This window comes from Balaenoptera borealis (assembly GCF_965194805.1).
Source record: "Balaenoptera borealis genome assembly, chromosome: 6".
Classification (NCBI taxonomy): Eukaryota; Metazoa; Chordata; class Mammalia; order Artiodactyla; family Balaenopteridae; genus Balaenoptera; species Balaenoptera borealis.
In genome coordinates, this window is record NC_138863.1 from 33,004,883 (window position 1) to 33,018,948 (window position 14,066).

General features: G+C 34.9%; 1 protein-coding gene across 2 annotated transcripts in view; it reads right to left on the reverse strand.

The window, feature by feature from the left end:
* The window catches only part of BMPR2 (bone morphogenetic protein receptor type 2), a 184,126-nt gene that overhangs the window by 37,647 nt on the left and 132,413 nt on the right, over window positions 1-14,066 (reverse strand). For both annotated transcript variants that reach the window (XM_082397046.1, XM_082397047.1), the window contains 4 exons: window positions 6,954-7,064; window positions 6,098-6,189; window positions 3,823-4,053; window positions 2,986-3,100 (listed from right to left, as the gene is read on the reverse strand). In XM_082397046.1, coding sequence (XP_082253172.1) covers window positions 2,986-3,100; window positions 3,823-4,053; window positions 6,098-6,189; window positions 6,954-7,064 — 549 coding nt within the window. The remainder of the gene's footprint in view (window positions 1-2,985; window positions 3,101-3,822; window positions 4,054-6,097; window positions 6,190-6,953; window positions 7,065-14,066) is intronic.

Here is a 14,066-nt window from a genome sequence, read left to right on the forward strand (position 1 = left end):
CACACACACACACAGTAAAGGACCTGGAAAGATGTACATAAACTAGTTAATAGTAATTTTCTGGTTATAGATTTAATGATCTATATATGTTCTTTCTTTGCTAGACTTTTTTCCATGATAATGTTACACTGACATTATCATTAGGAAAAAAATTCATAGGGATAACCAATTACAAATAAACAGGTTCAACTCCTACTTTTCCTGAAGCAAAAAATAGCTGAATAAATAATAATAGTATTATTCCTTACTACAAAATTTGTATGCCAAACAGCAAAGTTATATCTGAAGATATCGGGAAGAACAGAGTTCTCTGAAAAAAAGTGAAATGCCACTTTAAATATTTTGAAATAGTACAGTATAGTTGGAATATTTATTTATTATTGAAATATAGTCATTTACAATGTCATGTTAGTTTCAGGTGCACAGCAGTGATTCAGTTATACATATACATGCATACACACGCACACACGCGCACACACACACACACACACACACACACACACACACACACACACACACACACACACATATTCTTTTTCAGATAATTTTCCCTTATAGGTTATTATGAAATATTGAGTATAGCTCCCTGTGCTATACAGTAGGTCCTTGTTGGTTATCTATTTTATATATAGTAGTGTGTATATGTTAATTCCATCCTCCTGATTTATCCCTCTCCCCCTTCCCCTTTGGTAACTATATGTTTGTTTTCTATGTCTGTGGGTCTATTTCTGTTTTGTAAATAAGTTCATTTGTATCTTTTTTTTTTTCAAATTCTACATATAAGTGATATATGATATTTGTCTTTCTCTGGCTTACTTCACTTAGTATGATCATCTCTAGGTCCATCCATGTTGCTGTAAATGGCATTATATTATGGCTGAGTAATATTCCCTTTATATATATATATACCACATCTTCTTTATCCATTCATCTGTCGATGGACATCTGTTGCTTGGCTATTGTAAATAGTGCTGCAATGAACATTGGGGTGTATGCAATTTTTCAAATTATATTTTCTCCGGGTATGTGCCCAGGAGTGAGATTGCTGGATCATATGGTACCTCTATTTTTAGTTTTTTAAGGAACCTACATACTGTTCTCTATAGTGGCTGTACCAATTTACATTCCTACCAGCAGTGTAGGCGGGTTCCTTTTTCTTCACACCCTCTCCAGAATTTATTACTTGCAGACTTCTTGATGAGGGCCATTCTGACTGGTGTGAGGTATGGAATATTTTTTAAATAATTAGGTAAAACCAAAAATTCAAATAGCTATTATACGTATGTTTTTTACAATAGCATATAGATATGCATTTTTAAAAAAGGTTAACTATTTAGTGATAATATTAGGTAATGTTTTAGAATAATATCTGTGTTTAAATAAAACTCATATTTGATGGCAATCATTCTTTTCAGCCAATGTTTGACTAGAAACCTTACTGAATCATGCAAGCCTTGAAAAGGGGGATTAGGATGGTATTTTAAGCTCTGTGCTAAGCCAGCTCTTTAAAGGAGTTATAATATTTAAGAATAAGGAAACACAGTACAAATGGTTAATGAGCTAAAGCACTAAAGTAAGTGCATCAAGTTGCTGACACAGGCAATAACATTGGTCAATTCTGTATTCAGGAAAAGCAAGATGTCAAGATAAATGAACTGATAAATTATTCAGGAGAAATTATTTATATATGAAGCAGCAGATAGAAAAGATGATCCATGCTACCATACAATGGAACAAAGATCTAAGAAATTTTTACATTAAATATTCTCTTCAACTGAAAAAACAATGCATGACAAGAAAATTGCTGTAAGGGATGAAAATGCAAAGACGGATTTTCACAGCAAAGCTAATTTAGAGATGCCTGTGATGTGAAGTGTATATTGAAACAAAGTGAAAAAGCAAATATATTAAAAAGATGATGTGAAAAACTAGCAAAAATGTACATAAAGGCTGAATATAAACTGTTGTTAAGGCAAGGAACATAACCACACGGTACTGACACACTGGTGAAGCCTGACTCCTCACCATGCGTTCTCCTCTTCCTATTTAGTAACAGAACCCAGTGTTATTTGAGGCAGCAATGCACCCAGCTAAACAAAAACAAAAACAAGCTATATTCAAAAGCATCCCTTGCAGCTAAGTGTGGTAGGAAAGCATGGACTAAGTTCTGGGAAACAAAACATAAGCACAAGAGTGGGACTTCTGGAGGCAAAAGGAGGCAATTCCTTCTACTTTCCTTTTCTCTGCTGATTAGCATATGGCATGATGGACAATGAGGTGACCTGGAAAACAAGGCACATATAAAGAGTAATGGAGGAGAAATAGAGGAGCCTGGGGCCCTGATAATATTATGGTGCTGCCAAAAAACATTAGACTGTCTCTCTCCAGATTCTTACATGAGAAAGAAAAAAAAATGTCATCCTCATTGAAACCTGTTACTTTTTTCTCCCTGATAAATTTGAACAAGCCTAATTCTAGCTAAGAGAAGCACTGATTTATCAGAAGATACATTTGGGTTTTACACTAAAGACCAACCAACCTATGGAATTCATGTGTAAAGAAGTGATAATACATTTGTAGTTCATTTAAATAAGCAAAATAAATACAAGGAAAATACAACACAGTCTAGCTAAGAGGTTCTTAACCTAGGTCCATAGATGAACTTCAAAGGATCTGAGAACCCCTACAATCAAAACAGTATTTTTTAAAGTATGCCCATACGTCTGTCTTTACAGGGGGAGTGTTCAGAGCTTTAATCAAAATCGCAATGGAATCTATGACCCCTCTAGAGAATTGAAGTTCTTTTTCTTATTCTTCTTGTTAAATTTCAAATATATTTCCTCACGCTAGATCTTGTAAACAACTGGCTGATAATAGATCTGCTATAATATAAAATATACTTTTACTTTAAAGATATGAATAAAATTTCCCTTTGTGAATTGTGGCCCCACATGGTTGTCATGCATCTTCTATTCATTGTCTTACCTCCTCGTGGTAATTCTGTATGAAGATAAGCCAGTCCTCTAGTCACAGAATGAGCCAGACGGCAAGAGCTTACCCAGTCACTTGTATGGAGACTTAAATACTTGCATAGAGATCCCTGTATGGAGGGAAAAAGTAAAAAGGGGGAAAAAGTAGAATTACTTTACTTGAACACGAAGAGGTAAGTTAGCAGCTGTAAAAAGGATTTGCATATGTTAGGATTCAAAGGAGATCTAATGAATTATAACATTTCAGAATCTTGAAGTAAGAAAAGACATTTCTATAGGTAGAGAGAGGAGGAGAGGATGGAAAACAGAATTTAGACATTATCAATTTTTATTTCTCCAATATTAAAAATTATGAATGGTTATTTCATTTTAAACGCTTCTTTTATTTATCAACTTAAGACAGAAAAAAAAGTATTTTCAACTCTTTCTTTACACTGTATCTTATACCAGTACAAATATAAATTATACTGTTATGTTTTACAAGTAGAAAACAGAAGGCTTTTGTAAATATATATGTGTCAGTGCTACTCAAGGTGCTCATCTACAAACTATTACCAGTCTGGGATAAGAAGCATGTATCAGAATAAATGTCAATCAAAGCACTGCTTCCATTCATCAAGAAAGTCTTGCTCAGAGAGAGAGACAGAGACAGAGACACAGTGACGTGAGTGCATAAGGACTAAACAGTTTCATTCACATTCTAGAGTAAAATCCTTGTCTCATTGTAGACCATTAATAACCAGTTTGCAAACCAGGAACACTCTACATAACCGGGGTCCTCCTACAAATCTGACTGACATAAATGTCAGTATATTTTTTGTGAAGAACTTACATTGGGATAATACTCCATTACAAGCAAATACTCCATGCGTCCATCTGCAGTGACTCTCTCATCTCCAACTATAAAGCGAGCAATGTTGTCATGTTCCATCAAAGGCACTCTGTAAATATTCTTCTCATTGATAAAATTCTGACGGTTTGCAAAGGAAAACACTTTTACAGCAACTGGACGTTCATCTAAGGAACCTTTATATACGGCTCCATATCGACCCCGGCCAATCAGCTGTAAATTTGTTTTGAAGAAAGCAAGATATTATTTCATCACAACTTAACAATCAAATTTACTAAATAATAAAGTATAAATCCATATGTATGCAACCAGGTCTCTATTGCTTAGTTTGAGTAACTCCATTGTCAAGAAAATAATAAATTTGGCATCTTATATGGCTCAGAAACTCCTACCAGACCCAGCCCTCCCTCAGATGACAACTATAAACTCTGAACAATATTTTTAAAAAGAAATCTAAAAATGCTGGAGAATGAACAAAAGTAGATAGGTTCTGAGGGGAGTCAACACTTGGAAGAAAGGAATGGCACAGGGTGAGCTACTTATTTTTATAGCTTTAAGCCTGTGAGCAGGCTGAAATCTGCACTGCATAGTGGAGCAAAAACTGTGATAGAAAATCTTTCTGGCCTCAGGAAGCAGGGGACAGAATTTGGGGCAACCACACCATGGAAAATGAAGGGAGAATCCCAAAAAGGAGAGTCAGAGAGTTGGAAACCCAATTAATGCATGGGACAGACTCCAGCTAAAGATAAAAAATAACTAAACTTCAGCTCAAGAGATGAGTTTGCAATATGTCCAACCAAGTTAATCACCTACTAAAATAAACAACGAAATGAACACACTTTAGAAGAACCTAACAGAACATAGGGTCTCCGCAATATGACATTCACGATATCTAGTACAATACAATACAATAAAAAATAACTCAAAAAAACCCCAGCAAGATGCAACTGTTCTCTTCATTTTTGGCTTCTGGGATTCTCTGACTTTTTGCTGAAAAAAGGTTAGGGATTTACCATTTAAGGATATTTGTTATATTTCATTCACTATTTCTAATTTAAATTTTAACAAACAGATAGACTGCCCTTTAGAAAGGTTGTATCAATATAAAGTTAAATCAGCAATGTTTGGGAGTGTTTCTTTTACTCAGTCCAGGATAAAATCCTAATGGTTTTAATTAGTATTTTTTCCAGTTTAGTAAATTGGAAATCTTATTATACATTTACTAGGCATACTTACTTCTTCTATGAATTGATAATTCATCTCTTTTGTCTATTTTTAATGGACTGTTTATTTCATGTTGATTTCTACCATCTCTTTATCAATTGTTTATGTGTTGAAATACCTTTTTAAAATTTTGCTTTTAACTTTTATTATATTTTTCTCCCAAATGGAAGGTTCTTAAAATGTTTTATATAACCAAATCTACCAGATCTATTATTTAGCAGTCTCTGGTTTAGTTAATTTATCCTAATAAAGATCATAAAAACATTCATCATGGTAAGACTTTTAACACAGGTTCTGAGATATTACCAAATGAAAATTTAATTCTATACAAAACATTTTCGTACATACCTATACAATATATACACAGACAAGGATTATTTATTCAGCATCTACTGTGAATTGCTTGCCTATAATTTTTCTCAGAATCTGATATGTCTTTATTCCCATACTCTTGTTCAAGTCTGTATTCAAAGATCATCTCCTTTCTAAATATACTTTCTTTAATAACCCCTTTTCCATAACTTTCTTATCTCATTTGCTTTTTCTTTTCTCCATAGCACTTACTACTACTTGAAATATACAGTTGACCTCTGAACAACGTGAGGGTTAGGGACACCAACCCCTCCACATAGTCCAAAATCCACGTATAGCTTATAGTTGACCCTTCATATATACATGGTTCCTCTCTGTCCATGGTTCTACATCCACAGATTCAACCAACTGTGGATGGTGTAGTACTGTAGTATCTCCTATTGAAAAAAATCTGTGTATGAGTGGACCCATTCGGTTCAAAACCATGTTGTTCAAGGGTCAACTGTACTTTCATTTATTTACCCTCTTGTAGCCTCTCTCTCACTAGAATATAAGCCTCATGTATCTGTATTGTTCACCAACACTCTCAGTGCCTAGAATAGGCCTTGCCACAAAATTGATAATAAATGCTTGTTGAATAAATGAATAAATTAATGAAATCACTGTCTCAGATATACTATGAGAGCAGAAAAAACAGTCCGTAATCTGAAAGCAATCTTACCTCCAACAGTTTCAGATTATCTAGGTCAAGAGAGGGCTCTGATGCTGCTGCCTCCATCATGTTCATACTGTGAAGACCTTGTTTACGGTCTCCTAGAGGAATAGGAAAAATAACCTGCTAATGTGTGGTTCTCTTAAAATGAAAATCTTTATATTACACTTTTTAATATATTACAGTTAAAAAAAGACCTACAGAAGGACAGACAGCAAGACTTATGCCTAATGTCAAAGGGAATAAAACTATTTACTAAACTAGGAATCTATAAATGAAGATGAAAAATGAATAACACAAAAGCTGAATTCTGGGAGATTGTTCCAGTAACACACCCAGTATAAAACCCTAAGAAGTATGCAGAAACATTAAAGAAGGTTTTATTAAAGTTATTCAAATGAATGAATGGGTGCTGATTTCCTAAAAAGCTTGTCAAATCTAAAGTTTATTAGAATCAACTATACAGTTGATGATACTTAGCAGTTACTGTTATTTTTAGATGTGAAAATGGTATTGTGGTTATATATATTTTAAGTCTTTATATTTCAGAGATAATACTAAAACATTTACAGATAAGTTATACCTTCAATTTATTTCAAAATAATCCAGTGGCATGGAAGCATGTGGTGAGTGGGGCTATAGATGATATACAGATGTGATAATCATTGAAGCTGGGTAATAGGTATTTTGTATATGTTTGAAACCTTTCATAAAAACTAGGACAAAAAGTTTAAGAGAGAAGGATGACTCTGGGGTTACCACAGCACAGAGATGTTTTTTACCACGATGAATTCTTTTAAAATAAAATCAATTCTGATTAAATGACATGTTTAATAAATAACAAAACAAAAAATTATATTTTTACCTGTCAGCATCCTGTATCCAAAGCATAAGGCAACTATCAAAACAGCTAATACAGAGACTGATGCCAAAGCAATGATTATTGTCTCATCTCGGTTAAATGAATGAGGTGGACCTAAAAGAAAACAAATTTTTAAATATAGTCACCCTTTCTTTTTGGTATTTTTCTAAATACTGACAGAAAGGCTGTATCAATATACAGTCAAATCAGCAGTGTTTTTGCATCAAATGAAATGAAAGAAAAATTAATAATAAATTTGCAATAACTGTAAATGTATATTTTTAATCATATGAATTATTTTATATAGACCTAGAACACTGAAACACCTGGTAGTTGTGCTCCTAATTACTGAAATATCAACTATATCATGGAACAGCATAGACAGAACAGTATAATATTTAAGAGAATAATCTTTGGGATCACATTTGGTTTTAAATCTTGACTACACTAGTCTCTCAGTGGCCTTTAGAAAATTATTAGAATTTTCTGATCTTCAACTCTCTCATTTGTAAAAATAGTAATCTCTACCTCACAAGTCTTCTGTGAGGCTTAGGTCGGAGTCTAAGTACTTAGTACAGTGTTGAGTATATTCTACATATGCAATAAATGTTATGTTTATCAATATTGGTATTATGATTATTAACGAAAAGAGTATAGCTTTGCAGACAGTTAAACCTGAACTGGACTTAAAACTCCATTCTTCCACATATTCTATGACCTTGGGAATATACCTTTACCTGTCTGAGCCTAAGCTTATTCACTTGCAGAAAGGGAACACACATGTCTAAATCACAGGCCTATCACGAGCATGCAAACCATCTTATGTGTTAGTTTCATTCTTTGGATCAGATAATGTCTAGAGAAGTACCCTTTAGAATGGATGACTACAAACTAGAGCACATCCAGAAGAGAGCAAGTAGAACAGTGAAGGTATAAAAACTCTGAAATGTGATGGGTAGAAAGAATTAGAAGTGTCAGATGTAGAAAAAGAGAAAACTTGAGGGGATATGGTAGCTGTCTTTGTGTGGAAAAATGGACCTGTAGCTAGAGAGGATAACAAGATCCAATTAGTATCTGTTCAAGGACAGCAGTTATTAACCTAGCATAAAGAAGAACTTAAGATTATAAACAGAGCTGTCTAAAATGGAATGAATGGGACTTCCCTGGTGGCACAGTGGTTAAGAATCCATCTGCCAATGCAGGGGACACAGGTTCGAGCCCTGGTCCAGGAAGATCCCACATGCCACGGAGCAACTAAGCCCGTGAGCCACAACTACTGAGCCTGCGCTATACAGCCCGCAGGCCACAACTACTGAGCCTGCGTACCACAACTACTGAAGCTGGCATGCCTAGAGCCTGTGCTCCGCAACAAAGAGAAGCCACCGCCCATGAGAAGCCCGCGGACCAAAACAAAGAGTAGCCCCCTTATCCGCAAACAAAGAAAGCCTGCGCGCAGCAACGAAGACCCAACGCAGCCAAAAATAAAATTAAAAAATAAATAAAAAGGAATGAATTATCTTATGAGATAGCTGTTCATATTCATTTAACTGGAGGTATTCATGAAGTATTTGATAATGATGACCAGATACTGGGCTTAATGACTGCTAATATCTTTATTTAATCATTCTTTGCACTCTGTCAAAATCAAGCATATTGTGTTTTAAATCCTTCTCACTTTGGACATTATGTATTCTATCAAACTAGAAGGCTCTATAGCAAACTCAAAAGCCAGCATGGCAAAGAGTTCCTCTGACGGGCATTCCTGTTCTAAATGAATGTATTTGTCTCAAATTAAGCACAATTAAATATTAAAATGTCAAAACAATATTTCTATAGAAGGATCTGCTGAAGCACTATAATACTCTCTTAATCTGCAGGACATTTATTGTATTTTAATAGACTTTAATATATTAATAATTGCACATAAATTTAACATATAGAATAAGTTATAGGAGGAAACCTCATTTTACCGTGAGACATCACTTCATACATACACTAGGATGGCTATAGTTTAAAAAAAGAAAAAAGTGTTGGCAAGAATGGGGAGAGAAATTAGAACTCTTGTACATTATTGTTGGAATGTAAATGGTGCAGCTACAGTAGAAAATATTTTGGAAGTTCCTCAAAAAGCTAAACCTAGCATTACCATAAGACCCAGCAATCCGACTCCTAGTCATATACCAAAAAGAATTAAAATTAAGTGTTCAAAAACTTCTACAGAAATGTTCATGGCATCACTAATCATAATAGCCAAAAGTAGAAACAACACAAATGTTCATAAACTAATGATTGAATAAACAAAATGTGGTTTATCCATATAATGGATATATACAAAAGGTCACATATTCTACAATTCCATTTAAATGAAATACCCAGAATAGACAAATCCAGAGAGACAGAAAGCAGATTAGTAGTTTCCAGGGACTGGGGTGAGGGGGAAATCTGCAGTGACTCCTTATCAGGTACAGAATTCCCTTTTGGATTGATAAAAATGTTTTGGAACTAGATAGAGGTTGCACAACACTGTAAATACACTAGATGGCACACTTTAACATGGTTATTTCTACGTTATATGAATTTTACCTTTAAAAAAACCCTGACTTTAGAATATGCCCAACCCAAAAGAAAAATTATTTTCAACACACAAAAAACACAGATACATGCACACACAAAATAATAATCTATAGATTCTTTACTATAATAAGATATACACAAATTATTTTATGTGCTTATTGATCGTCCCTTTGTTGACTGTCAGATCATTATCAGACACTTTGTATTTTTTTAAGGTAACTATGAAGCTTTAAACTATATATTGTATAAGACAATCAGATTACAGATTCATTATTATGGAAGCTCACATTTTATTTTTATGGTCCACTTAAGTCAAAAAGAGAGAAAAGGTAGGAGACGAAAAGTGGAGGACAAAACAAGAAACAAGGATATAGTGGAAAATAGTGGCATTTAAAGTAAGGTAGAGAGTTTCAAGGAAGGCAGAAGAAAGGAAAAGAAAGACCAAAAGGTGTAACACGGTGAATGCTGACTTGACATGGCTTGCTCCTGTCATATTTAGCATTCTATTGGGCAGTGAATATCAAAGAAAATGTCATCTATTTTTAAATCTCTCTGAAATTGAAATTCATAATCTTTAGCCCTGTTCTTATTATTTTTAATAGACTTTACTATTTAGAGATGTTTAGGTTTACAGAAAAACTATGCAGAAAGTTCTGACAGTTCTCATATACTAACCTCCAACACACGATTTCTCTTATTATTAATAGCTTCCATTAGTGTGTGCTATGGACTGAACTGTGTTCCCTTAAAAGTCATATGATGAAGCATTAACTACCAATGTAATGACTTTTGGACATGGGTCCTTTGGGAGACAGGTTTAGATGAGGCCATGAGAGTGGCCTCACAGTGGGTGGGATTAGTGTGCTTATAAGAAGAAACAAGAGAGTGTTTGCTTTCTCTTTCTCTGCCCTGTGAAGAACCAGTGAGAAGGAGGCCATCTGCAATCCCAGAAGAGTCCTCAGTAGAACCCAATCATGCTGGAACCCTAATCTCCAACTTCTAGCCTTCAGGACTGTGAGAAAATAAATTTGTGTTGTTCAAGCCACTTGTTATGTTATTTTATTATGGCTGGGAAGGGCAACAGAATATGACACCCCAAAATATGCCCCTTTGGCATAAGGATTTTCTTGAGCTGGTTATTTTTAAGAAACAGCAGACACTGGAGAAGCTCTGAAAACCTAATAGAAGTTATCCTTTTATAAGGGATATTTACATTTCTAAGGGATATATCCATTTGTAAAGGTATCTCCCTCTCTGTACCAGGAAGAGGAAGACTAAAACTTACTGTAGAAAGCTTATACTTAAATCTGCATAACAACTATACCCTTGTTTATTTTGCTTTGCCTGGTAAATTCCCATAAGTGGTCTCCACCTCACCTTTACCCCAATCTTCTTTTGTCTTTAGCTGGGTATGGTATTTAAAAGGTGATAGCTTGGGCCATTTTGGAGAGTCACTCATTTTTCTCCTGGGTATCTCCCATGTATGTAGGAGGTATATACATGTTATTAAACTTGTTTGTTTTTCTGCTGTCATTCTGTCTTGGTCTCAGCCAAGAACCTAGAAGGGTGGAGGGAAAATGATATTTTCTCCCCTACAGCTGCTGGAGCAGACTAAGACAGTATGGAAACATTTATTACAAATTATGAACCAATATTGATACATTATTGTTAGTTAAAGGCCATAGTTTACATTAAGTTTCAAGGTTTGTGTTGTATAGTTCTACAGGTTTTAACAGATACATAATATCATGTATCCACCATGACAGTATCATACAGAATAGCTTTGCTATCCTAAAAGTTCCCTGTGCTCCACCTACTCATATTTCACTCCAATTCCCACTCTGGAACTCATTGATTTTTACCTTTTCCATAATGTCATATAGTTGGAATACAGTATGTAGCCTTTTCAGACTGGCTTCTTTCATTTAGCAATATGCATACAAGATTCCTCCATGTCTTTTTGTGGCTTAACAGTTTATTTTTAACAGTGAATAATATTCCATGGTATCCCAGTTTATCCATTCACCTATTGAAAGACATCTTGGATCCTTCTGGTTTTTGACAGCTATGAATAAAGTTGCTATAAACATTTGTGTACGGGTTTCTGTGTGGACAGAAGCTTTCAGCTCATCTGGATATTGAGTAGCATGACTGTCACATGGTATGGTAAGCCTATGTTTAGCTTTGTAAAAAAACTGTCAAACTCTCTTCAAAGTGGCTGTCCTCTTTTGCATTCCTACCAGCAATGAATAGTTTCTGTTGTTCTACATCCTTGTCAGCATTAGGTGTAGTCAGTGTTTTGGATTTTAGCCATTCTAATAGATTTTTTCAAACTGGTATCTCATTGTTGTCTTAACTTGCAATTCCCTCATGACATAGGATGTTGAGCATATGCTTATTTGCCATCTGTCTATCTTCTATGGTGAGCTGTCCATTTAGATCTTCCGTCTACTTTTTAATTGGGCTGTTTGTTTTCTTATTGTTAGGTTTTAACAGTTCTTTGCATACTTCAGATACAAATCCTCTATCAGATATGTGTTTTGCAAATATTTTATCTTAGTGTGGATTGTCTTTTCACTGTCACGGTATCACAGTAATGCTGGCCTCACAGAATGAATTAGAAAGTGTTTTCTAAGCTCCCATTTTCTGGAAGAAATTATAGAGAACTGGAATCATTTCTTCTTTAAATGTTTTCTAGAATTCAACAATAAAACCATCTCAGCTTGGTGCTTTGGTATTAGAAAGTATTAATTACTGATTCAATTTCTTTAACAGATAAACACCTGTTCAGATTATATATTTCACCCTGTGTGCGTTTTGGTAGATCGTGTCTTTCAAGGAATTGGTCCAATACATCTAAGTTATCAAATCTGTTAACATAGAGTTGTTCATAATATTCCTTTACTATCCATGGGATCTGTAGTCATGACATTTCTTTCATTTATGATTATTAGAAATTTATTTCTTTTTTCATTTTTTTATTGGAAGCCTGGCTAGAGGTTTATCAATTTTATTGATCTTTTTAAAGAACCAGCTTTTGGTTTTGTTGCCTTTTCTCTATTAATTTCCGGTTTTCAATTCAACTGATCTCTGATCTAACTTTTACTCCTTCTTTCCTTCTGCTTACTTTGGATTTAATTTGCTCCTCTTTTTCTAGTTTCCTAAGGTAAAAACTTAGGAAATCACTAGAATTTATTATGAAAGGAAAAAAAAGGACACACAAAATTAAATCCAATTCATCTAGTTAACATTAAAATAAAATATCTGCCCCAACTTTAGCACCCATGTGAAACCAAGCAGGCCCTGTGGGACTCCTGGGCCCAAAACCCTTTCTGTGTCCTCCGTTTCTTGTTTGTAGGAAATAGGCTTCATTCAGCCTCCATGACCTTCCCTGAGTTCCAAAGGGCAGGTTCAAACAGTTGCTAATCGAGGAAGGGAGGGGATGCAGAGAAAGGGAGGAGTAGTCAAAAAACAATAGTGCAGCTTTGGAGCAGGGTCCTGGATCCTCCTCAAGGGATAAACATATCAGTATCTTTGAGCTCTTCTGCAGTACTACAACCCCCACCAAATGGAAGATGTTAACTACCTGATGAAGCATTCTTCATTCCAGAGAGGTCACAGTTCGATAACCTCGAGAAGCACAGAATCCCATTGTGAGACCACCTGACACCAGATGATCTCTAGACTGAAGGAAAGCAGGTCCTGCAGGCATTTGTTTTTCTCTTTCTGACTTACTTAACTCTGTATGACAGTCTCTAGATCCATCCACGTCTCAACAAATGACCCAATTTTGTTCCTTTTTATGGCTGAGTAATATTCCATTGTATATATGTACCACATCTTCTTTATCCATTCGTCTGTCAATGGGCATTTAGGTTCCTTCCATGACCTGGCTACTGTAAAAAGTGCTGCAATGAACATTGGGGTGCATGTGTCTTTTTGAATTATGGTTTTCTCTGGGTATATGCCCAGTAGTGGGATTGCTGGATCATATGGTAATTCTATTTTCAGTTTTTAAGGAACCTCCATACTATTCTCGATAGTGGCTGTATCAGTTTACATTCCCACCAACAGTGCAAGAAGGTTCCCTTTTCTCCACACCCTCTCAAGCCTTCGTTGTTTGTAGATTTTCTGATGATGCCCATTCTAACTGGTGTGAGGTGATACCTCATTGTAGTTTTGATTTGCATTTCTCTAATAATTATTGATGTTGAGCAGCTTTTCATGTGCTTCTTGGCCATCTGTATGTCTTCTTTGGAGAAATGTCTATTTAGATCTTTTGCCCATTTTTGGATTGGGTTGTTTGTTTTTGAATATTGAGCTGCATGAGCTATTTATATATTTTGGAGATTAATGCTTTGTCCGTTGATTCGTTTGGAAATATTTTCTCCCATTCTGAGGGTTGTCTTTTCGTCTTGTTTATGGTTTCCTTTGCTGTGCAAAAGCTTTTAAGTTTCATTAGGCCCCATTTGTTTATTTTTGTTTTTATTTCCATTACTCTAGGAGGTGGATCAAAAAAGATCTTGCTGTAATTTATGTCAA